Source organism: Tachyglossus aculeatus, chromosome 15 (genome assembly GCF_015852505.1).
Source record: "Tachyglossus aculeatus isolate mTacAcu1 chromosome 15, mTacAcu1.pri, whole genome shotgun sequence".
NCBI classification, from domain to species: domain Eukaryota; kingdom Metazoa; phylum Chordata; class Mammalia; order Monotremata; family Tachyglossidae; genus Tachyglossus; species Tachyglossus aculeatus.
Genome location: NC_052080.1, coordinates 2,656,675 through 2,678,850, shown reverse-complemented (window position 1 = coordinate 2,678,850; position 22,176 = coordinate 2,656,675). Strand labels below are relative to the sequence as shown.

The 22,176-nt window shown below is 50.8% G+C and overlaps 1 protein-coding gene across 1 annotated transcript in view; it reads left to right on the top strand.

Moving 5' to 3' along the window:
* The window catches only part of POLA1 (DNA polymerase alpha 1, catalytic subunit), a 302,830-nt gene that overhangs the window by 5,779 nt on the left and 274,875 nt on the right, over positions 1–22,176 (top strand). Inside the window, exons 2-14 of the mRNA XM_038757398.1 lie at positions 2,285–2,409; positions 2,858–2,954; positions 3,389–3,460; positions 4,214–4,326; positions 5,480–5,542; positions 6,333–6,425; positions 7,436–7,625; positions 9,003–9,180; positions 10,137–10,315; positions 12,545–12,657; positions 14,345–14,461; positions 17,386–17,460; positions 19,942–20,080. Coding sequence (XP_038613326.1) covers positions 2,285–2,409; positions 2,858–2,954; positions 3,389–3,460; positions 4,214–4,326; positions 5,480–5,542; positions 6,333–6,425; positions 7,436–7,625; positions 9,003–9,180; positions 10,137–10,315; positions 12,545–12,657; positions 14,345–14,461; positions 17,386–17,460; positions 19,942–20,080 — 1,554 coding nt within the window. The remainder of the gene's footprint in view (positions 1–2,284; positions 2,410–2,857; positions 2,955–3,388; positions 3,461–4,213; positions 4,327–5,479; positions 5,543–6,332; positions 6,426–7,435; positions 7,626–9,002; positions 9,181–10,136; positions 10,316–12,544; positions 12,658–14,344; positions 14,462–17,385; positions 17,461–19,941; positions 20,081–22,176) is intronic.

Genomic DNA, 22,176 nt, shown 5'->3' with positions numbered 1-22,176 from the left:
GCAGATACTCTTGATCTTGAGACGAGAGTTTTATTATGTTTTCCCAAGTCATGGATATGGAAATACAGGCATTATATAGTTGTCCAGTTGGTAGTGGCCCTAGCTTCCGAGATGACGATATTCCAGTCCCTAAAGACCCGTAAGAGGAAAATTATGGGCTTTTCTTCTTCCTCAAGTGGGTTGGGGAAGGGGGGCTGTAGGTTTGCACTTCAAATTTGAATCTGAAAGCTGTGCTCTGGGCACTGTCTAGTGTTTTTTAAATGACTGTAGTGATGGTGATGGTATTTGTTAAGCGCTTACTATGTGCCAGTGCACTGTTCTACGCTACCATCTTGGACATCTTTAGGTGGGGCAGCTGGACAGATTTTTCACCTTAATCATTTCTGTGTTTCCTAAAGTCAGAGTCCGCTACCACATTGTACTGTCCCAAGCGCTCAGTACAGTGCTCTGCACACAGTAAGCGCTCAATAAATACGATTGACTGACATGGTGGCCTTACCTGGGTATCTGGATTCAAAAATGAATCTAACAAGTAGTACTTGAGATGCAACCTTTCCTGTGGCTTTTTAACAACAAAATAGCAGAAGACTTCCCTTTTATTTGCTGTTATTTTCTTGGCTCTCGGTGTGTGTGTGGTGTGTGCAAATATATATATGTATATATTATATGTATTTTAAAAATTCGCTTCACGTTCATGAAAGGTTCTATCATTCCCAGCGACTTGTAGTGTGCTGAGGTATGCTCCTTTAATTCCAGTTGATGATTATCCCAGCCTCAGGTTTTTATGGCGCTTGAAATGATGATAAGATAAAGGGTTGAAGTTGGAATGAGCAAGGTTCTTTATTGTGGGAATGTGGAACCAGTATCTTGACCTCCCATCAGTTAAGTGCTGATTTGCCACCGAGTGCTGCTTTTCACGTGAAAAATGGAACTTCATCAACGAACATCAAGAAATAGCTTCTGAGATGATACTGTGCAATCTGGAGGCCCCTCTTAAGGCCCGGGCCGTGATTATGTTACTTCAGAGGCCCTGTGATGGGAATCATTCTGGGGGAGCAGAGTTAGGGATCGTCTGCTGGAATGATAATAAAAAACGCGTTTCTAGCCAAGTTCTTTGGTGGTGGTGGTAGGGCATGCCGGAGATTTCCGAAACGATCGTTTCTGTCCTACCTAATTCTTGTTGTGGCACGGGAGCCTTTTGCCAATGTTGCCGTTTTATTTCCAAAACCAAAGCCCGTTATTTTGGATGTTGTAAGAGGTAGAGAGGCTTTCTCGTCGTATCAGATATGCAACACGGTTCCTTCTTGCGGCACCTCGCTGGGACTCTGACAAAGGAAGGGAATTCATTCGTTCGTATTATTGAGCGCTTACTGTGTGCAGAACACTGTACTAAGCACTTGGGAGAGTACAGTAGAGCAGTAAACAGACACACTCCCTGCCCAGAGCGAGCTTACAGTCTAGAAGGGGTGAGAGACACTAGTAGAAAGAAATAAATGAGAGATGTGGTCATAAATGGTATGAAGCGGGGATGAATAAAGGGTCCAACCGGGGATGCAGAAGGGAGTGGGAGAAAAGCATAGGGGGGCTTAGTCAGGGAAGGCCTCTCGGAGGAGACGGGGGAGAGACGAATAGTCTGTTGGATTTGAGGAGGGGAGGCGTTCCATACAGGCGAGGAGTCGGCGAGATAAACGGGCTGAAGTTCCAGCGAGAAAGGTTGGCCTTAGAGAGTTATCAGTTGGCAACTGGGCTTTTCTGGATTCAGCGGGGGCCTTGGGAGAGGGGCGTCTACTAGGTAGCAGAACCGCCGTCAGCGGAGGAAAGGGAGGGGTGCGTAGGTTTGGGGGCCTGGAGGGCAGTGGGGGGGAGCGGCTAATGGACCTAAAATGCCCCCGTCCCAAAAGGTAGCATTGCCTAGTGTGTCTCTGCATGCCTATGTGTCTCTTGCCCTCTCTTCATCTCTCACTGCATCGCTTCCTCCGCGTTTCTCTGAGCCTCTCTCTGCCTCTCTGTCTGTGCGTCTCTGTCTCTCCCTCCAAACCCCACCCCGAATCTTGGTTTCTGATGGTTCCCGGATATTAGCCTTGAGCCCAAGAGGTGATTTTCGGCGAGTCGGGGCGATAGCCTGGCTCCTGGAGTGGCATCCCTTCCCATCTGGCAACTGGACCCTTGGGAGAAGAACCCAGGGCAGGGGCTCGGGCAGCTCTGCCGCCATCCGCTTCCCAGCCGAGATGCCCAACCGGCTTCCGTCCGCTCACCTCTGCCCGCGGGTTCCGTCTCTTTTCAGCTGGTTCCGACGCCGGGGGTTTTGCAGCCTCGCGTTCCCGGCGGGAGAAGAGATCGACGAGAGGGCGCCAGGAAGCCCTGGAGAGACTGAAGAAGGCCAAGGCTGGGGAGAAGTTCAAATATGAGGTGACGCGGGAATCCCCCAACTTCCCCGCTCGCTTATCTCTCGCTCATCGATTGACGTTTCGATTGCTTGTTCAGGGGAATGCTGTGTCTCTTTCCAACTCCCTATTTCCCAGGCTCAAAAGTGGGGGAAAATGGCCTCCTTCGAAAGTGCTCTGTCACCCGCTTTAGAACGGGAACTAGCTCGGCCTAGTGGGTAGAGCCCGGGACTGGGATTCAGGAGGACCTGGGTTCTAAGCTCAACTCTGCCCCTGGTCTGCCGTGTGACCTTGGGCCGGTCGCTTGACTTCTCTGGGCCTCAGTTCCCTCATCTGTCAAATGGGGATGAAGACCGTGAGCCCCACGTGGGACGTCGGCCGGTTGCCGCTCGGCTCCCCGAATCCTCTCTCTCTCTCGGCCGGTGGAGTGTATCCCGCCAGGGGCTGAAGTGGCCGCCTCACGGTTTTGGCAGGTGGAGGAGTTGACGAGCGTCTACGACGAGGTGGATGAGGACCAGTATTCCCGGATGGTCCAGGCCCGCCAGGACGACGACTGGATCGTGGATGACGGTGAGCCTGGGGTTAGGGGATTGGGGACAGGACGCCACAGGGGATCGCCCGCCCATCCAGCCTCACGTCCGGCTCTGGGTTGAGACCCTGGAGTCGGGGTGGTGTTGATGACAGCGTGGCCCAGGGGATCGAGCGCAGGCCTGGGAAGCAGAAGGACCTGGGTTCTAACCCTGGTTCCGCCACTCATCTGCTGGGCGACCTTGGCCAAGTCACCTCACTTCTCTGTGGCCTCAGTTTCCTCATGTGTAAAGTGGGGGTCCGTCATCTGTCCGTCCCTCCTGCTTAGACTTAGAGCCCGATGAAGGACGGAGCCCGGGGCCGACTCCAATTGCGGTGTGTCTTCCCCAAGGCTCGGTAAAGTGCTTGACGCTTAGTGAGCGCTCAATACGTTGCTCTGTTTTTGGCGTTGTCATTGGTTATTTCTGCCTGTCCAGATGGGATTGGCTATGTGGAGGACGGCCGGGAGATCTTCGATGAAGAGCTGGAGGATGACGCCCTGGATTCCAGTAAGAAAGGGAAGGCATTGACATGGCCGTGGGAAAGGGGCGGTGGGCTGCTTCATTTTACTTTATTATTTTTTCTTTTTTTACGACATTTGTTCAGCCTGGACTCAAATAAGAAAGCAAATGCATTGATACTGTCGTGAGCGAGCGAGGAAGGTGCAGCTTGATGTCTTTTTTTTTTTTTCATTCAGTCGTATTGAGCGCTTACCATGTGCTAAACGCTCAGGAGAGTACAGTACAACAGTAATCAGGCACATTTCCTGCCAGTTCTCAAGACACTGTCATCACTCAGTAAATATGGAAGTCAGCATGGCCTATTGGATACAGTCCAGGCCTGGGAATCAAACGGACCTGGGTTCTAATCCCAGCTCCGCCACATGTCCGTTGGGTGACCTTAGACAAGTCACTTCACTTCTCTGGGCCTCAGTTACGTTGTCTGTAAAATGAGGATGAAGACTGTGAGCCCCGTGTTTGACAAGGACTGTGTCCAACCTGATTTGCTTGTGTCTTCCCCAGTGCTTAGAACACTGCCTGGCACAGAGTAAGTGCCTAACAAATACCACAATTGTTTATTATTATTATTATTGTTCCACTGACTGGTTGAAAAGGGCTTTTCATCCTCCTTTGGGGAGCTGGAATTGTTTGGTTCTGGCGCTTACCCAGTGCAGCGCATTGTATTAAGCGCCTGGTTCATGCCAAGACCTGGCGTTGGGTTTTCTACAGAGGATGATAACGAAACATTTCGTGCTTCTGCAGGAAAGGGGGAGGCTGTCCACAAGGAGAGAAAGAACGTGAAGAAGCCCGCCGTTTCAAAGCCCAACAATATCAAGTCCATGTTCATAGCCAGCGCGGGAAAGAAAGCATCCGACGTGAGTCGTCTTTATTTCACTTGTTCTTTGGAAATTGGGTTCGGAGCATCCCTGCGGGGCACGGTGCTCAGGGTTGTCTAAGCGCTGGGGAATCAGGTGATATCTTGTCTCTGTCCCACATGGGGCTCACAGTCTTCTTCCCCATTGTACAGATGAGGTCACTGAGGCCCAGAGAAGTGAAGTGACTTGCCCCAGGTCACGCAGCAGATTTGTGGCGGAGCTGGGATTAGAACCCAGGTCCTTCTGACGCCCGGGCTCTTTCCACTAGACCACGCTGCGGCCTCAGCCCAGCTCTGCCGCTCAGTTAGGAGAGGGGGTGAGGTGGGAAGGTAGGGGTCTGATGATCTCATCCCACCTTGCCGAGTTGAGAAGCAGCGAGTGTTAGTGTTCAGAGCACAGGCTTGAGAAGTCCCCCCCCGACTTCCCTGGGAGTCCATTTGGGTTTCTCGGACGGATGGAGAGTCCGATTTTCCTGCCATTGGAGGGTCTTCCCTTCCCCTTCCTCTTTATTCCCAGGTCCCAGTTAAAGGCCCACTGGGTGGGGCTGTAAACAGTCCTGTTTATTGAGCCCTAACTGTGTGCAGAGCAGTGTACTAAGCAGTGCAGTGTGACACAACTGCTAGTCACGTTCCCTGCCCACAAAGAGCTTACAGTCTAAATGGGGAGAAACTGAGCAAATAGAGGGGAAAAAGGGAAAGAAGTAGACCTGTTGTCTCTGGCTCTTTCTGCTCTCTTTCCACGCTTCCCCCACCCCTCTTTTTTTTTAACTGGTATTTAAGTGCTTACTGTTTGTCAAATACCGTTCTAAGTACTGGAGTAGATGCGGGTTAGTTGGGTTGGACACAGTCCCTGCCCCACGTGAGGCTCGCAGCGTATATGGGAGGGAGAACCGGTATTAATCCCCATTTTTCATTTGAGGAAACTGAGGCACACAGAATTAAAGTGACTTGCCCCGGGTCACACAGCAAGCAGTTGGCAGAGCTGGGATTAGGACCCAGGTCCTCTAACTCCCAGGCTCACGCTCCACCCATTAGGCCACATTGCCTTGGGAGTGAACTGATCACCTCCCTGACCGTCTTTTCCCCCTTCCCTCCCCTTAAGAGAAGGCAGACGGTCCCGAGACATCGAATGACCTGTCCGTTTTGTCTTCCAGAAAGCTGTAGACTTGTCCAAGGATGATTTGCTGGGTGACATTCTCCAAGACCTCAATGCAGAGGTAATTCCCAAGGGACTGCCAGATTTCTGAAGGGCCTGTGGCTCACTGAGGAAATCGGGTCCCTGAGAATGTAGCGAGTGACTTTTAAATTTGCCTTTCTTAGCATTTTAGGTGAATGATTTCTCATTGACTCCAGGCACGTGATGGTTTAGGCTGGTGGGTGGGTATTTTGGAGAAGGGAAACTAGGCGGGAGAATCGGGTCAACGAAAGGGCCCGTTGAGGTCAACTGCTACGGTGAGTTGGTTCTCAAAAATGGCCTAGCCCGCTCACCTGGAACATTTTCAGATTTGACCTGCACGTTCCAGATGGATGGCTTAAAGGGGAAGCTTATTCGCGGCCTCGGAGTTTCATCCTCAGTCTCTTCCCGACATGGGGAAAAACAGCTTTGAAAATGGGCTTCCGGGCTGGGGCTCATCCCGCAGACGAGAGCGTCAAATTTCCCTTGACAGAAATCCCCAGGATCTCTCCCTGGAGGTCGCTGGTGGTCGGCCTGGCTTTGTCGGAAAGATCGATAAAAGCCGGGTTGAAGTCGCGGAAGAGATCTGATCACCCTTCCGATTCTCCCTGTCGCTCTCGGCGCTGTTACTATAGGAACCATCGGGCGTGATGGGAGCTATGTGGTTGAGGAGTAGGAAAAGGGGGGAAAATAATAGGAGAAAAGGTGTTTTTGTGCATTTTTTTTTTAAATCAAGTTCCACTGGGTGGGCCCCGTAGAAGAGTATATGCGTTTTCTATTTGATGGTAAAGCCCGCGTGACCACAGGAGTCCGTCTTTTTTCTTTTCCTTAAGACTCATCGGCTCACCCATCTGCCCGTCATGGTGTTAAAGAAGAAAAGACCCGCTGGAGCATCGCTAAATCCGTTCTCGGTGCTCCCTCCCAAGGTACGTGAAGTCGGCCGGGCAGGGTCGCACCTGCCGTATCACAGTTTTCTCCAAGTCTACATTACTCTTTGGACACTCGATGTGTTTTCCTCCGACGGTTTGCCAGTGTGCGTGAGGCTGATTGTGCATTTTTTGAGAGCTAGTTACTCTGTCGTAACTGGGAATGGTATTTATGACATACCTAATCCGGACCAAGTATGGGATAAATGAAAGAATAATAATAGTAATTATGGTTTTGTTAATGCTTATTGTGTGCCAAGCACAGTTCTAAACTCTGGGGTAGATAGAAGTTGGTCAGGTCGGGCGCGGTCCCTGTCCCACGTGAGTCTCTGAGTCTTAATCCCCATTTCGTAGATGAGGTAACCGAAAGCCAGAGAAGTGAAGTGACTGGCCCAAGGTCACACGGCAGACAAGTGGCGGAGCTGGGATTAGAACCCAGGTCCTTCTGCCTCCCAGCCCTGGGCTCTAACTACTAAGCCATGCCGCTTCTCATTCCAAGGTCGGACAAGGGCCTTGCTTTGCGGTAAAAATGGGCGTAACCGGATAGACCACGACCAGTTAATTACAAACGACAGTACCTCCCAAGCCCAGTTTCCATATAACGCAGAGTTGTGTTCTCTCAGAAGCTCAGGTCAAGGAAGTTGTTCTTGTGGTGTTCCATGGGCAAAACGTCCCGTACAAGAAAGCACGCCCGAATGACCAGATCTTCCGGATAAGCGGCTGTTGTGAGAAGAGAGTCGCCTAATTCTCCTCCCCGCTGCTCTCGTGTTTTAGCCAAAGCAGAGAGAGGAAACCCACGTTAGAGCAAAACGGAGTGTTCCGATTTGAGCCACGTTGAATCTGCCCGCTTAGGGCTGCCTCGGGTCACCTCCTAGATAGCGTCGCGGGCTGTGGATACTGAAAATAGGAATTGTTTGATGCTCGGGCCGAGTCGAGGCCGGGCACTCGGTCAGAACTGGATTGTGCGTGGACCCTAAAGAGACGGCCTTATGTTTTGTTTTGTTTCGTAGGCTCCCCCTCCGGGGAAAAGTGCTCCCTCAGCCGCAAGAAGGGAAATTCCTTCCAAGCCGGTTTTTTCTAACCCCCCTAATTCCGCGGCCCCGGCCGAGGTCAGGCAAGACGGCGTCGACAGTGACCAGGCGCAGAGGCCCGCGGTCAGCGTCGTTCCCGAGGAGGTGAAACGAGAGGTCCCAACTGCAGGTATTGTGGGATTGTACATATCTATTCTATTTATTTTATTTTGTGTTAGTATGTTTGGTTTTGTTCTCTGTCTCCCCCTTTTAGACTGTGAGCCCACTGTTGGGCAGGGACTGTCTCTGTATGTTGCCAATTTGTACTTCCCAAGCGCTTAGTACAGTGCTCTGCACACAGTAAGTGCTCAATAAATACGATTGATGATGATGATGATGATGATAGAGGGATGTTCTTTGGGAGCTGGAAAAAAGGACCAATTTGAGGGTTAATTCCCCTGTGAGGAACTGACTAATGAGAAGTAGTGTGGCCTAGTGGAAAGAGCTCGGGCCTGGGAGTTACAGCACCTGGGTTTTGGTCCCAGCTCTACCACTTCTTCATTTGTTTAATAGTATTTAAGGCTTACTGTGTGCCAGGCACTGTTCTGAACGCCGGTCACAGTCCCTGTCCCACATGGGGCTCCCGGTCTTCATCTCCAATTTGCGGATGAGGTAACTGAAGCCCAGAGAAGTGAAGTGACTGGCTCAAGGTCTCACAGCAGACCCGTGGCTGAGCCGGGGCTAGAACCCAGGTCCGCTGATGATGATGATGATGGTTGTTCAGCGCTTACTATGTGCCAGACGCTGTACCAAGCACTGGTCAGCTGTGTGATCTAGGGCCAGCCTTATAATTTCTCATTGCCTCAGTTTCCTCATCTGTCAAGTGGGAATTCAGGGCCTGTTCTCCTGCCTACTTAGACTACGAGCCCCAGGTGGGACAAAGAACCCTGACGGTCAGTCATTCATAGTAATTGAGCGCTTACTGTGTGCAGAACACTGCACTGAGCGCTTGGGAGAGTACCGTAGAGTAATATAACAGACACATTTCCTGCCCACAATGAGCTTACAGTCGAGGGGGAGACTGTCCAGCCTAATCATCTGTACGTTTCCCACTGGTTAGTACGGTGTTTGACACACAGTAAGCAGTGGACAAATGTGTCCCTTTATGGTTCTCTTGTCCTCTCCCAAGCGCTTAATACAGTGCTCTGCTCACAGTAAGCGCTCAATAAATACGACGGAATGACCCAACGGCACCCTGATGTACATATTTATTACTCTATTTATTTATTTATTTATTTATTTTACTTGTACATTTCTATCCTACTTATTTAATTTTGTTGGTATGTTTGGTTCTGTTCTCTGTCTCCCCCTTTTAGACTGTGAGCCCACTGTTGGGTAGGGACTGTCTCTATGTGATGCCAATTTGTACTTCCCAAGCGCTCAATAAATACGATTGATTGATTGATTGATTGATGGCCACGGGAGCCGGAGGCGTACGCGGGGCCGCCCGGTCCGGCTTCCCGGCCGGCCCGTCAACCCGGGGGGGCCGGGTCCTTGTCGCTCGCAGGAGAGCAGGTGGCCCGGGAGGAGCCGGCCGAGGAGCAGAACGCGATGGACTTCGACGTCGGGGACTTCGACGAACCGATGGAAGCCGAGGAGACGGAGGCCGTGGCTCAGAAGCCCGAGACCCGAGAGGGAGAGGAAGGAGAAACGGGCAGAGAAACAGCCCCCGCCGGGCCGCACTTGTAAGAGATCCGTCCCTCTCTTTCTCTCGGGCCGAAGCCCCGGTTAATACTAATAATGATGGTGTTCGTTAAGCGCTTTCTGCGTTCCAAGCACTGTTCTGAGCGCCGGGCTAATAATAATTATAATGATGGCATTTATTAAGCGCTTACTATGTACAAAGCACTGTTATAAGCACTGGGGAGGTTACAAGGTGATTAGGTTGTCCCACAGGGGGCTCACAGTCTTAATCCCCATTTTACAGATGAGGTACCAGAGGCACAGAGAAGTGAAGTGACTTGCCCGGTCACACAGCTGACAATGGGCAGAGCCGGGATTTGAACCCGTGACCTCTGGCTCCAAAGCCCGGGCTGTTTCCACTGAGCCACGCCGCTTCTCTAGGCACAAGCTGATCACCCAGTCAGCGTGGCTCAGTGGAAAGAGCCCGGGCTTTGGAGTCAGAGGTCATGGGTTCAAATCCTGCCTCCGCCACTTGTCAGCTGTGTGACTTTGGGCAAGTCACTTCTCTGAGCCTCAGTTACCTCATCTGTGAAATGGGGATTAAGACTGTGAGCCCCCCGTGGGACAACCTGATCCCTTTGTAACCGCCCCAGCGCTTAGAACAGTGCTTTGCACATAGTAAGTGCTTAATAAATGCTATCATTATTATTCTTTCAGACTGTGAGCCCACTGTTGGGTAGGGACTGTCTCTATATGTTGCCAATTTGTACTTCCCAAGCGCTTAGTACAGTGCTCTGCACACAGTAAGTGCTCAATAAATATGATTGATGATCACACGGTGCTCTTAATCCCCTTTTGACACGCGAGGGAACCGAGGCCCAGAGAAGCAATGTGGCTCGCCCAGGGTCACCCGGCAGGCACGTGGCGGAGCCGGGATTAGAACCCGGGTCCTCGCGGTTCCCCGGCCCGGGCTCTACCCATTAAGCCACCCTGCTCCTTGGCGGGTTCGTCTGCTCAGGGGCACTTTCCTGCCGGACGACTCGTGCTGGGACAGGATGGAGCAGGACGACAGCCAGACGCCGGCGGCCGACATCCAGGTGGACTGTACTCGCCTCCCCTTGGCCAAGGGGGCAGACGGCGACCAGGTCTTTCAGTTCTACTGGCTGGACGCCTACGAAGACCAGTACAACCAACCGGGTAAAAAGAACGGGCGTTGGGATCGCGGCGGGGGGCTCGTGAGATGACCTCTTTCAGTCGTATTTATTGAGTGTCTCTATATGTTGCCAACTTGTACTTCCCAAGCGCTTAGTACAGTGCTGTGCACACGGTAAGCGCTCAATAAATACGATTGATTGATTGAGTGCTTCCTCTGTGCACAGCACTGTTTTAGGCGCTTGGGAGAGGACGTTACAGCGATTAAACAGACGGCATTCCCCGCCCACAGCGAGCTTACAGTCTAGAGGGCGACCCCTCGGCCTCCTTTTGACCGAATCGTTCGGAACGATCGGGAGATAATGGGAAAAATCCCGTCTACCTTTTCCCGCGGCTCCATCGCCAAGGGGTTAAAAAAGGAGCCTGCTTTCAGCCAGAAAGAAAAAAAAAAAATCTCTTCTCTCTCTCTGGGGGTTGAACAGCTTTGTGATGAGAGAGTTGGTAATGATCAGGGAACCATCGAGAAATCAATGCTTTAATATCAAAGACGCACTTCCAAGGGCCCTGCTATTGTTTCGCAGTCTGAGCCGCCGCAAAGAAAGTCACCGGCTGCTGAATGGTTCCTAATTATGAAAAGATTTTTGGTTTTTTCCCGTTTGCATACGGGAAGAGATCCCGTCTTCATTAGGACTTCTTCAAGGTTGAATAATCCCGGCTGCACCTGGTTTCAACTTTGGGGGCAGAGGCCTCTCCGCTTCCCGGCATCATCCCTGAGGGAGATGAGACCTTGGCAGGGGCGGGAATAATAATAATTCCGTCGATGGTATTTATTGAGCGCTTACTGTGTGCAGAGCAGTGTACTGAGCGCTTGGAAAGTACAGTTCGGCGGCAAATAGAGACAATCCGTACCCAACAACGGGCTCACAGTCTAGAAGATATTAATGGTATTTGTTAAGCACTTATATGTGCCAAGCACTGGAGTGGATACAGTGTAATCAGGTCATCCCACGTGGGGCTCACACTTTTAATCCCCGTTTTACCGGTGAGGTAACAGGCCCAGAGAAGTGAAGTGATTTGCCCAAGGTCACACAGCAGACGAGTGGCAGAGGCGGGATTAGAACCCACATCCTCTCCCAGGCTTGTGCTCTTATCCACTACCCCATGCTGCTTCTCGGGTCCTCACCCCGGCTCCACCCCTCGTCTGCCCTGTGACCTTGGGCAAGTCATTTCACTGTCCCTCCATTCCCTCATCGGGCGGGGATTAAGACTGTGAGCCCCACGTGGGACAGCGACTGTGGCTAAAATGATTAGCGTGGATCCACCTCAGCGCTTAGTACAGTGCCTGGCATATAGTAAGCACCTAACAAATGTCATTTAAAAAAAAAAGAGAAGAAAGGGGATGCTGACGAGTAATTCCTTGGCCAGGGCGTTGGGAATGATTCCGGCCAGCCGTTGGTTGTGGGGTGGTGGATAATAATAATAATAATAATGTTGGCATTTGTTAAGCGCTTACTATGTGCAAAGCACTGTTCTAAGCGCTGGGGGGGATACAAAGTGATCAGGTTGTCCCATGTGGGGTTCACAGTCTTAATCCCCATTTTACAGATGAGGTAACTGAGGCTCAGAGAAGTTAAGTGACTTGCCCAAGGTCACACAGCAGACATGTGGCGGAGCCGGGATTCGAACCCATGACCTCTGATTCCAAAGCCCGGGCTGTTTCCACTGAGCCACGCTGCTTCTCCGGTGAAATCGGAGCCAAATACCGGCTGGATTCCACACTGCTTTCCCGGAAGCAGCGCGGCATAGCTGATAGAGCCGAGGCCTGGAAGTTGGAAGGAACTGGATTCTAATCCCGGCTCCACCACTCGTCTGCTGTGTGACTTCGCGCAAGTCACTTCCGTTCTCTGGGCCTCAGTTCCCTCACCTGTAAAATGGGGATCGAGACTGTGAGCCCCAAGTGGGACGGGGACTGGGTCCAACACGATTTGCCGGTGTCCACCCCGGCGCTTAGTACAGTGCCCGGCACACAGTAGGCACTTAACAAATGCCACGATGATTTTCATCATCTTATTGTTATCATCCCCGTTGAAAGCCTCCAGACCCCCCGGCGCGGTGACCGCCTGCCCCGTTTCGACGGCCGGGGTCGTTCGCGTCGGCTCGGGAGATTTGGGGCAACGTCCTGCGGGTGGTCCGTGGATCGGAGCCTCTTTAGCTCGCATCAGCCCCAAGGTTTTTCCGACCTTTTTTCTCCTTGCTTTCCCCCGGAATCTGCAGGTGTGGTGTTTCTGTTTGGCAAAGTCTGGATCGAGGCAGCAAGCGCTCACGTGAGCTGTTGCGTGATGGTGAAAAATATCGAGCGAACTATCTATCTCCTGCCCCGCCAAAAGGTAAATCGCGGAGCTCTCTGCTTCCCTGTCTCCTCGTCTCTTGCTGTTCAGTTGGAGGAGTTGTGTTTTTTCCTGTCTCCGTCCTTTGCCCTTCATCTCCCCTCCTTCCTACCCCGGACTCCGGGGATTTGAGGACAGAGGAAGATTGGGACCTCAGTGAAATCAAGTCAGGGTCAGGCAGAAGGACCCGGATTCTAATCCCGGCTCCGCCACTCGTCTGCTTTGGGGAAGTCACTTCACTCCTCTGGGCCGCCACTACCTCATCTGTGAAATGGGGATCAACACTGTGAGTCCCACGTGGAGCAGGGTGTCCAACATTTTGAGCTTATGTGAGCCCACTGTCGGGTAGGGACTGTCCCTATATGTTGCCAACTTGTACTTCCCAAGCGCTTCGTACAGTGCTCTGCACACAGTAAGCGCTCAATAAATACGATTGATGATGATGATGATGATGTCTACCCCAGCTCTTAGTACAGCACCTGGCACGTAGTAAGCGCTTACAAATACCACTGAGAAGGAAAATCAACCAGTGCTTTAATTAAGAGCGACAGGGCAGATGTAGAAGCCGTTAAAAATGCAAAGGCCGAGTCTTCTGGTGCCCTTTCATGTACCCTGGGCTCAGGAACTTAGGAAATTGGTAAGGCGTGGAGGCAGTGTGGCCTAGCGGGTAAAGCACGGGCCACGAGGCAGAAGAACCTGGGCTTTAATCGCAGCTCTGCCGCTTGTCTGTGTGACCCTTTGCAAGTCACTTCACTTCTCTGTGCCCAAGTTCCCTCATCTCCTTCCCTTTCTCTCCTCCTTCCTGGAGGGCGTGACCTGCTTCCATTTAATTATAATAATAAGGATGCTATTTGTTAAGCGCTCACTCTGTCCCAGACACGGCACTAAGCACTGGGATGGATACATGTTCATCAGATTGGACAGAGTCCCTGTCCCACGTGGGGCTCACATTTTCCAGACGAGGTTACCGAGGCCCAGAGAAGTGAAGTGACTTGCCCGAGGTCACAGAGCAGAGAAGTGGTGGAGCCGGGATTATCCCGGAGGGGTCCGTCGTGTGAGAGGATGGTCCGGAGCGGTCCCTTCTCCCGCCGACCGTCTCCTCTCAATGCCAGCCCGTTGCGGGGGGGCAGAGCAAGACGGTCGCCCCGTCGTCTTTTCATCCCTTCTAACCCGAGGGCCGTCGAACGTCGAAGCGCGGCTAATGACGGCCGGGATTTAGTCGGATTTCAGCCTCATCGGGCTTTCCGATCAACTCCCGCTCCCTCTGCCCTCCCGGGGAATAGTTGAGAATTACCCAGCGAAACGGAGCCTTTGAGTATCTTGTCTCTCTGCCGCGTCTCTTCCCTAGTTGGGTTTGTGCGCCGTTTCCACAAAACTCTCGCCTGCGGGCCCGTGGCTGATTATCCGTGTCGAGTGTTGTTCCCAAGCGCTTAGTACAGTGCTTTGCACACAGCAAGCGCTCAGTAAATACGATTGAATGAATGAATCAGTGCAGTGGGGTGAATGACTCCAAGGGAGCGTCTGTTCAGGCCGGTGTTTTGATCTTAACTCCCAAGCTGCAAGCGTTTAAACGGGAAAGGATGAAAAGATGAAGATTCTGATTATAGCGGTTGAGTAGGGGTGTCAAGCCAACCCATCTTTTATTTTTATTTTTTCCCCCCTCCGTCTCTCTTTTGGGGGTGACCAGCAACTGGATCTCGCCACCGGAAAAGACACCGCAAATTTGGTTACCATGAGAGCTGTCTACGAAGAATTTGACGAAAAGGTCGCGGCCAAATATAAGATCATGAAGTTCAAATCCAGGGTACGTATCGGGGTCTTTTCCGGCGGCTCTGTCGGTTAGGACCGAGCCGCTCTCTGGGTGGGTGTGGGGGCTTCTCTCAGCGGGGAATCTTTCCCGATGTGGAAGGTTGCAGGGAGGAATAGATCTGTTTTATTGGCAAAATCATTTTTTCCGCCCTTGAGCTAAAAGGGAAAAGAATTCCCCCCGTACTCAAACCCGCAAATAACTGTAGGACGGCTGCCTTCATCGCCGTTAGCGATCGCGATTAGTGGGGAATGAGGAAGATTGCCTCGTTAGACGGCCAAGCCGGAGGTTGCCGTCGCGAGGAAGTAGAGCAAATGCCCGAACGTCTCTGTGCGGGGCTGGAATTCCTAGATGGGGCTCCAGCCGAAAGATTCTTGTCAGTATAAATCAGTAGCTCGCTGTGGCCAGGGATTGTGTCCGTTTATTGTCCTTTTGGTTGCTCCCAAGCGCTTAGTACAGTGCTCTGCAAACAGTAAGTGCTCAGGAAGTACGATTGACTGGCTGAACAGCAATTGGTGGGTGGTCCATCGCCAACGCGCGGGAAGCAGTGTGGCCTGCTGGAAAGAGCTCAGGCCTGGGCGTCAGTCACTCCGCCGCTTGTCTGCTGTGAGGCAAGTTACTTGGCTTCTCCGGGCCTCAAGTTTCCTCAGTTGTAAAATGGGGATACCTGTTCTTCCTCTGACTTAAACCTTGAGCCCCACATGGGACAGGAAGTGGGCCTGATGTGATTAACATATAATAATAATGGCATTTATTAAGCGTTTACTGTGTGCAAAGCGCTGTTCTAAGCACTGGGGAGGTTACAAGGTTATCAGGTTGTCCCACGGGGGGCTCACAGTCTTCATCCCCATTTTACAGATGAGGTCACTGAGGCAGAGAGATGTGAAGTGACTTGCCCAGTCACACAGCTGACAATTGGCGGAGCCGGGATTTGAACCCATGACCTCTGGCTCCAAAGCCCGGGCTCTCTTCCACTGAGCCACGCTGCTTCTCGTACCGTGTGTGTGTGTGTGAGAGAGAGAGAGAGAGAGAGATATATATATGTACACATACAGGGCATATATAAAGAGTATATATATATACACACACACACACACACATATATACACACATATATATCCCATATATATGTATATAAAGTGTATGTGTGTGTGTGTATATATATATGTATATATATTATATATATGTGTATATATATATGGGGTGTATATGTGTGTGTGTGTGTGTGTGTGTATATGGTATACATGTATATATGGGGTGTATATGTATATATGGGGTATATATATGGGGTATATAACATATATCTACCCCAGCACCTTGAAGAGTGCTTGACACATAGTAGGCCCATAACAAATACGATTTAAAAACGAAAGCCCATGGCTGCAGTACTTTCCTACCATTTCCCCTACTTGTCTACTCTTGTTTTACAAAAAAAAAAAAACCTACCCAGGTGGCCTAGAGCGACGAAGGTCAGTGAAGATGAATGTTGCCGAATTGTACTTTCCAAGCGCTTCGAACAGTGCTCTGCGCACAGTAAGCGCTCAAAAAGTACCATCTTCTGAATATTATCTTTACTACTATTGTATTGAAGTGAAGTGGCCCTTCTGAACATTGGGTTGATACAAGTTAATCGGTTTAGATACCGTCTCTGTCCCACAGTCTAAGAGGAAGGGTGGCCAGGCATTGGATCCCCATTTTATAGAGGAGCAAACCAGGGCCCAGAGCGCTTAGGCGGCTTGTCCAAGTTCACACAGCAGGCCGGTGGCAGAGAGGGGATTAGAACCCAGCTCCTCCGACTCACAGGCCCGGGGTTTTGCCCTGCCGCTCCTCACTGGCGATTGACGACTGAGGCCGGAATTTGCCGTGTTGCGAGGAGCTTCTCCCCTGCCGCCGCAGGTGTTTCCCATGCCTCTTCCTGCCTGCTTCCAGGAGGAACCAGGATCTCCGGGGTGTGCTTCCTGGTTTCTCCGGCCTTTTCCTTCCGACATATCTGCGGAACCCAGGAGGGCCCCACCTATATTCAGCCGCACGCCAGCAGTACCCCGTCTCCGGGAGGCAGATCCTTGTCCCCCCAGCTGGTTTTTTGGGTTGCAAGCAGTCGGCCACACCGGGACAATCATCCAGTTGTCGGGGCACTGAAACTCTTGACCTTTATAGGAAAGGAGAAGAAGGGTCAGAGAAGCAGCATGGCCTAGTGGAAAGAGCCTGTGCTTGGGAGTCAGAGGATGTGGGTTCAAATCCCGGCGCCGCCACCTGTCCGCTGTGTGACCTCGGGCAAGCCGCTTTGCTTCTCTGTGCTTCAGTTACCTCACCTGTAGAATGGGGGTTAAGACCGTGAGCCCCATGTAGGACAACCTGATGACTTTGTATCTACTCCAGAGCTTAAAACGGTCCTTGGCACATAGTAAGTGCTTAACAGATACCATCATTATGATTATTATTAACTTTGGAAGCAGTGGGTTACGTTCTGAAGTGGAAAGGGCGAACCTTGATGCTTTGGCGGTTCCCAAGTCCTTGCATTTCTGTTCCACTTAAAGGGGGTAAAATCACCCTCCTTTCTTGCCGGCCCCGTCGGTTGAGTCTCAAAGGGAGCTTAGAAATCTCATCAAACCATTTCACAAATAGGCTCATTCCCAGAGGGTCAACTCCAGTCCTTTCATTTTAGGAAAATGGTTTCTGGGAGCTGTATAGTCATCACCAGTGGTACCTATTGGGCTCCAGTCGGGTGCAGAGCACTGTACTAAGCGCCTGGGAGAGCACAGTACGGCAGAGTCGGTAGACACGTTCCCTGCCCGCGGGCCAGAGGGGGAGACGGACGTTACTCGAAATCATCTATAGTAGTTTATAGATCCTCGGCGGCAAACAGCCGCTGTGAACGTCTTGACAGCGCGAGCTGACGGCTGAACTCTGTTTCTCCACAGAGAGTTGAGAAGAATTACGCTTTCGAGATTCCTGATGTTCCAGCCAAGTCTGACTATTTGGAAGTGAGATATTCGGTGAGCAAGACGGGCAGTGAATGAATGGGCGGGTGGTCGGAGGGGGTCCACTTGGAATTGCTGTCGCCCGATGACCTCCGAAACTCTCAGGGTGCGTTGCTCACCTGGCACGCTGTGTTCTCAGCGTGTTCTATGGCACCTGTATATATGTATATATGCTTGTACATATTTATTACTCTATTTATTTATTTTACTTGTACATATCTATCCTGTTTATTTTATTTTGTTAGTATGTTTGGTTTTATTCTCTGTCTCCCCCTTTTAGACTGTGAGCCCACTGTTGGGTAGGGACTGTCTCTATATGTTGCCAGTTTGTACTTCCCAAGCGCTTAGTACAGTGCTCTGCACATAGTAAGCGCTCAGTGAATACGATTGATTAATTGATTGATTGATTCTCCTCAAGCCATCCTAACACCGGGCATCGCGCCAAGCAGCTTTTCGTTCTCGCCTCTCCCCCAAACCTCTCTCTCGGGCCTCTCCTCCACCTCCCGGAACGCTGTCCGCTTCACATCTGGCAGGATAGCGCCCTCGAGGCCCTTTGGAAATCACCCCTCTTCCAGGAGGACTTCCCGGAATTCCCTCCACAATTCCCACTCCGTTTCCGCCCCCGCCCCTCCATCGGAGCCCACGGGTTCTCACCCCTCTGTTGAACTTCTGTCCGTATCTGTAGGCTCTCTTGCTTCTCCCAGCTGAATATATTTTAGCGTCTTTCTCCTCTCTAGACTGTCAACTCCTTGAGGGTAGGGAATGTGGCCGCCGACTCTGGCGTGCTCACCTGAGTACTTGGTACAGTGTTCTGCATACAGTCAGCGCTCAATGATTTCTACTGATCGATTACACTGGAATGGGCCGGACAGTAATGAAAACCCCAACTATGCCGTGAATTTAACTGGCTAGCTGTCGGTCAATTGACCGATGATATTTATTGAGTATTAAGAGAGCACTGTACTGAAAGAAGCAGCATGGCTCAGTGGAAGGCGCACGGGCTTGGGAGCCAGAGGTCGTGGTTTCTAATCCCGCCTCCGCCACTTGTCAGCTGTGTGACTTTGGGCAAGTCACTTCTCCGGGCCTCAGTTACCTCATCTGTAAAATAGGGATTAAGACTGTGAGCCCCACATGGGACAACGTGATCACCTTGTATCCCCCCCCAATCAATCAATCAATCAATCAATCGTATTTATTGAGCGCTTACTATGTGCAGAGCACTGTACTAAGCGCTTGGGAAGTACAAATTGGCAACACATGGAGACAGTCCCTACCCAACAGTGGGCTCACAGTCTAAAAGGGGGAGACAGAGAACAGAACCAAACATACCAACAAAATAAAATAAATAGGATAGAAATGTACAAGTAAAATAAATGAATAAATAAATAGAGTAATAAATATGTACAACCATATATACATATATACAGGTGCTGTGGGGAAGGGAAGGAGGTAAGATGGGGGGGATGGAGAGGGGGACGAGGGGGAGAGGAAGGAAGGGCTTAGAGCAGTGCTTCGAACATAGTAAGCGCTGAACCAATGCCGTCATTTATTTTTTTTATTAAGCGACTCGGGAGAGTACCATACAATGAAGCGGGTGGACAGGATCCCTCTCCTCAAGGAGCTTACAGTCTAGAGGGGAAGAGAGACAGGAATATTAATTTTAGCTAAGAGAAACAGCAGAGTCTAAGGACATGTACGTAATGGATGGCTGGGTGGGGGAAGGAATTGATCATTTAATCAATGATATTTAGTCAGTCAGTCATATTTATTGAGCACTCACTGTGTTCAGAGCACTGTACTATGCCCTTGGGAAAGTAGGATGCAATAAGTTGGTAGATGTAATTTCTGCCCTCAAGGAATTTGCAGTCAAACGAGGAGAATAACACGAGAAGCATGTGGCGGTGAGAAGCAACGTGACTTAGTGGGCAGAGCATGATCTCGGGAGTCAGAAGGATCCGGGTTCTAAACCTGACTCTGCCACTTGTGTGCCGTGTGACCTTGGCCAAGTCACTTCACTACTCATGTACCTCATCTGCAAATTGGGGAGTGAGTGTGAGCCCCATGTGGGACAGGAACTGGGTCCAATATGATTGACTCGTGTCTACCCCGGCCCTTAGAAGATTGCTCACCACGGAGTGCTTGTCCACATGTTTTGTTTTGTTGTCTGTCTCCCCCCTTCTAGACTGTGAGCCCGTTGTCGGGTAGGGACCGTTTCTATATGTCGCCAACTTGGACTTCCCAAGCGCTTAGTACAGTGCTCTGTACACAGTAAGCACTCAATGAATGCGATCGAACGAATGAATAGCAAACACTTAGCAAGCACTATAGTTATTATGTGTGGACACGTTCCCAATGAAGCGCTTAGTACGGCGCTCTGCACCCTCAATACATACGACAGGTCGACGGGCGGATGGATTGGAAGAGGACTGGTGGTATTTCAGCCGAGCCCCGTGGAAACGTGGGATCTGAGGGTCTGCTTTTGTTGGTTTTCTCCAGGCCGAGCTCCCTCAGCTGCCCCAGGACCTGAAGGGAGAGATGTTTTCCCACGTGTTCGGGACAAATACGTCCAGCCTGGAGCTCTTCTTGATGAGCAGGAAGATCAAAGGTCCCTGCTGGCTGGAAGTCAAAAATCCCCGTAAGCCACTTTCCGTGTAGCGCGCCGACCCCCGGGGCTGAAAAGCAGTAGCGTGGTCTAATGGGTAGAGCGGAGTCCGGAGGACCTGGGTTCAAATCCTGGCTCCACCGCATGTCTGCTATGTTGGGTAAGTCGCTTCACTTTTCTGGGCTGCAGTTCCCTCTTTTGTGAAATGGGGATTGAGACGGTGAGCTCCACGTGGGATAGGGACTGTGCCCAACCCGGTTTGCTTCTGTCCACCTCAGCGCTTAGTACATTACCTTAGTACATTAGAGAAGCAGCGTGGCTCAGTGGGAAAGAGCCTGGGCTTTGGAGTCAGAGGTCAAGGGTTCAAATTCCGGCTTTGCCACTTGTCAGCTGTGTGACTTTGGGCAAGTCACTTAACTTCTCTGGGCCTCAGTTCCCTCATCTGTAAAATGGGGATGAAGACTGTGAGCCCCACGTGGGACAACTTCATCACCTTGTATCCCCCCAGCGCTTAGAACAGTGCTTTGCACATAGTAAGCGCTTAATAAATGCCATCATTATTATTATTATTATTATTACCTGGCGCATAGTAAGCGCCTAACAAATCCCACAGTTCCTAGTATTATTAGAATCAATCAGTGGTGTTGCTTTGCTCCTCAAGTGACCAGTGTGGAGTGGGTCCGCCCTTGAAGGTCAGACAACTGCTGGCCACTCGGCCCGTGAAACCCGTGCCCCGGCACCATATGTGCCTCGGTCTGCTTCTCCTGACGGTTTTTCGTTCCCTTTGAGAAACCAAGCCATAGGGGCCAAAGAGTTCCGTGAAAACTTAGTCGGGAAATGAAAGATCTCTGCAGGTTTTGGCGAGTTGGGGAAGATGGAGGCGCAAAAAGGTCAGAAGAGCACTGGCTTCCGTAGGCCGGAGAGCGACGCATTTGTCGTCATTTTCCACACTGAAAAGTGACTCGTTTCGGGTTGAGTGCCACCGGTCCTCTTGGGCTTGGCGACTAGGTGACTAAAATGTAGGTTCCTGGAATGTAAAATCTGAGAGGTGGAACAAGTGTATTTGGAAGCTAGCTCTCTTCCTCCCTTCAAGGCCCTATTGAGAGCTCACCTCCTCCAGGAGGCCTTCCCAGACTGAGCCCCTTCCTTCCTCTCCCCCTCGTCCCCCTCTCCATCCCCCGCTTCTTACCTCCTTCCCTTCCCCACAGCATCTGTATATATGGATATATGTTTGTACAGATTTATTACTCTATTTTACTTGTACATATCTATTCTATTTTATTTTGTTAGTATGTTTGGTTTTGTTCTCTGTCTTCCCCTTTTAGACTGTGAGCCCACTGTTGGGTAGGGACCGTCTCTATATGTTGCCAATTTGTACTTCCCAACCGCTTAGTACAGTGCTCTGCGCACAGTAAGCGCTCAATAAATGCGATTGATGATGATGATGGAATTTCTGAGAAGCTCGATAGGGAGGGGGCAGTTGAGAGATGGATCAGTTTTAAGCAGGTTTTTCCTCATTTGGGAGCTGCAGAATCCAACCTGGTCTCGACTGGATTTCTCAGCGTAATGCTTGAATTGTCTTGATGATGATGATGGTATTCATTAAGTGCTTACTATGTGCCAAGCACTGTTCTAAGCGCTGGGGTGGATACAAGGCAATCTGGGGCTCACAGTCGTAATCCCCATTTTACAGAGGTGGTGACTGAGGCACAGAGAAGTTAAGTGACTTGCCCAAAGTCACCCAGCTGATAAGTAGCAGAGCCGGGATTAGAACCCACAACCTTTGACTCCCAAGCTCAGGCTCTTTTCAGCAGGCATAACTGTAGAAAAAGCCTCGGCTCAGATCACATCAGGGATTTGGTGTAAACTTGATTAAAGATGTTTTAATGATGGTGGTAGTGAAGCTAATTAGCGGCCAGAACACTTGACTATTTAATAATAATAACAACAATGGTGTTTGTTAAACGCTTATTAATGTGCCAGGCCCTTTAATAAGTTCTGGGGTGGGTATAATAATAATAATAGCATTTATTAAGTGCTTACTATGTGAAGCACTTTTAGACTTTTAGACTGTGAGCCCACTGTTGGGTAGGGACTGTCTCTATATGTTGCCAACTTGTACTTCCCAA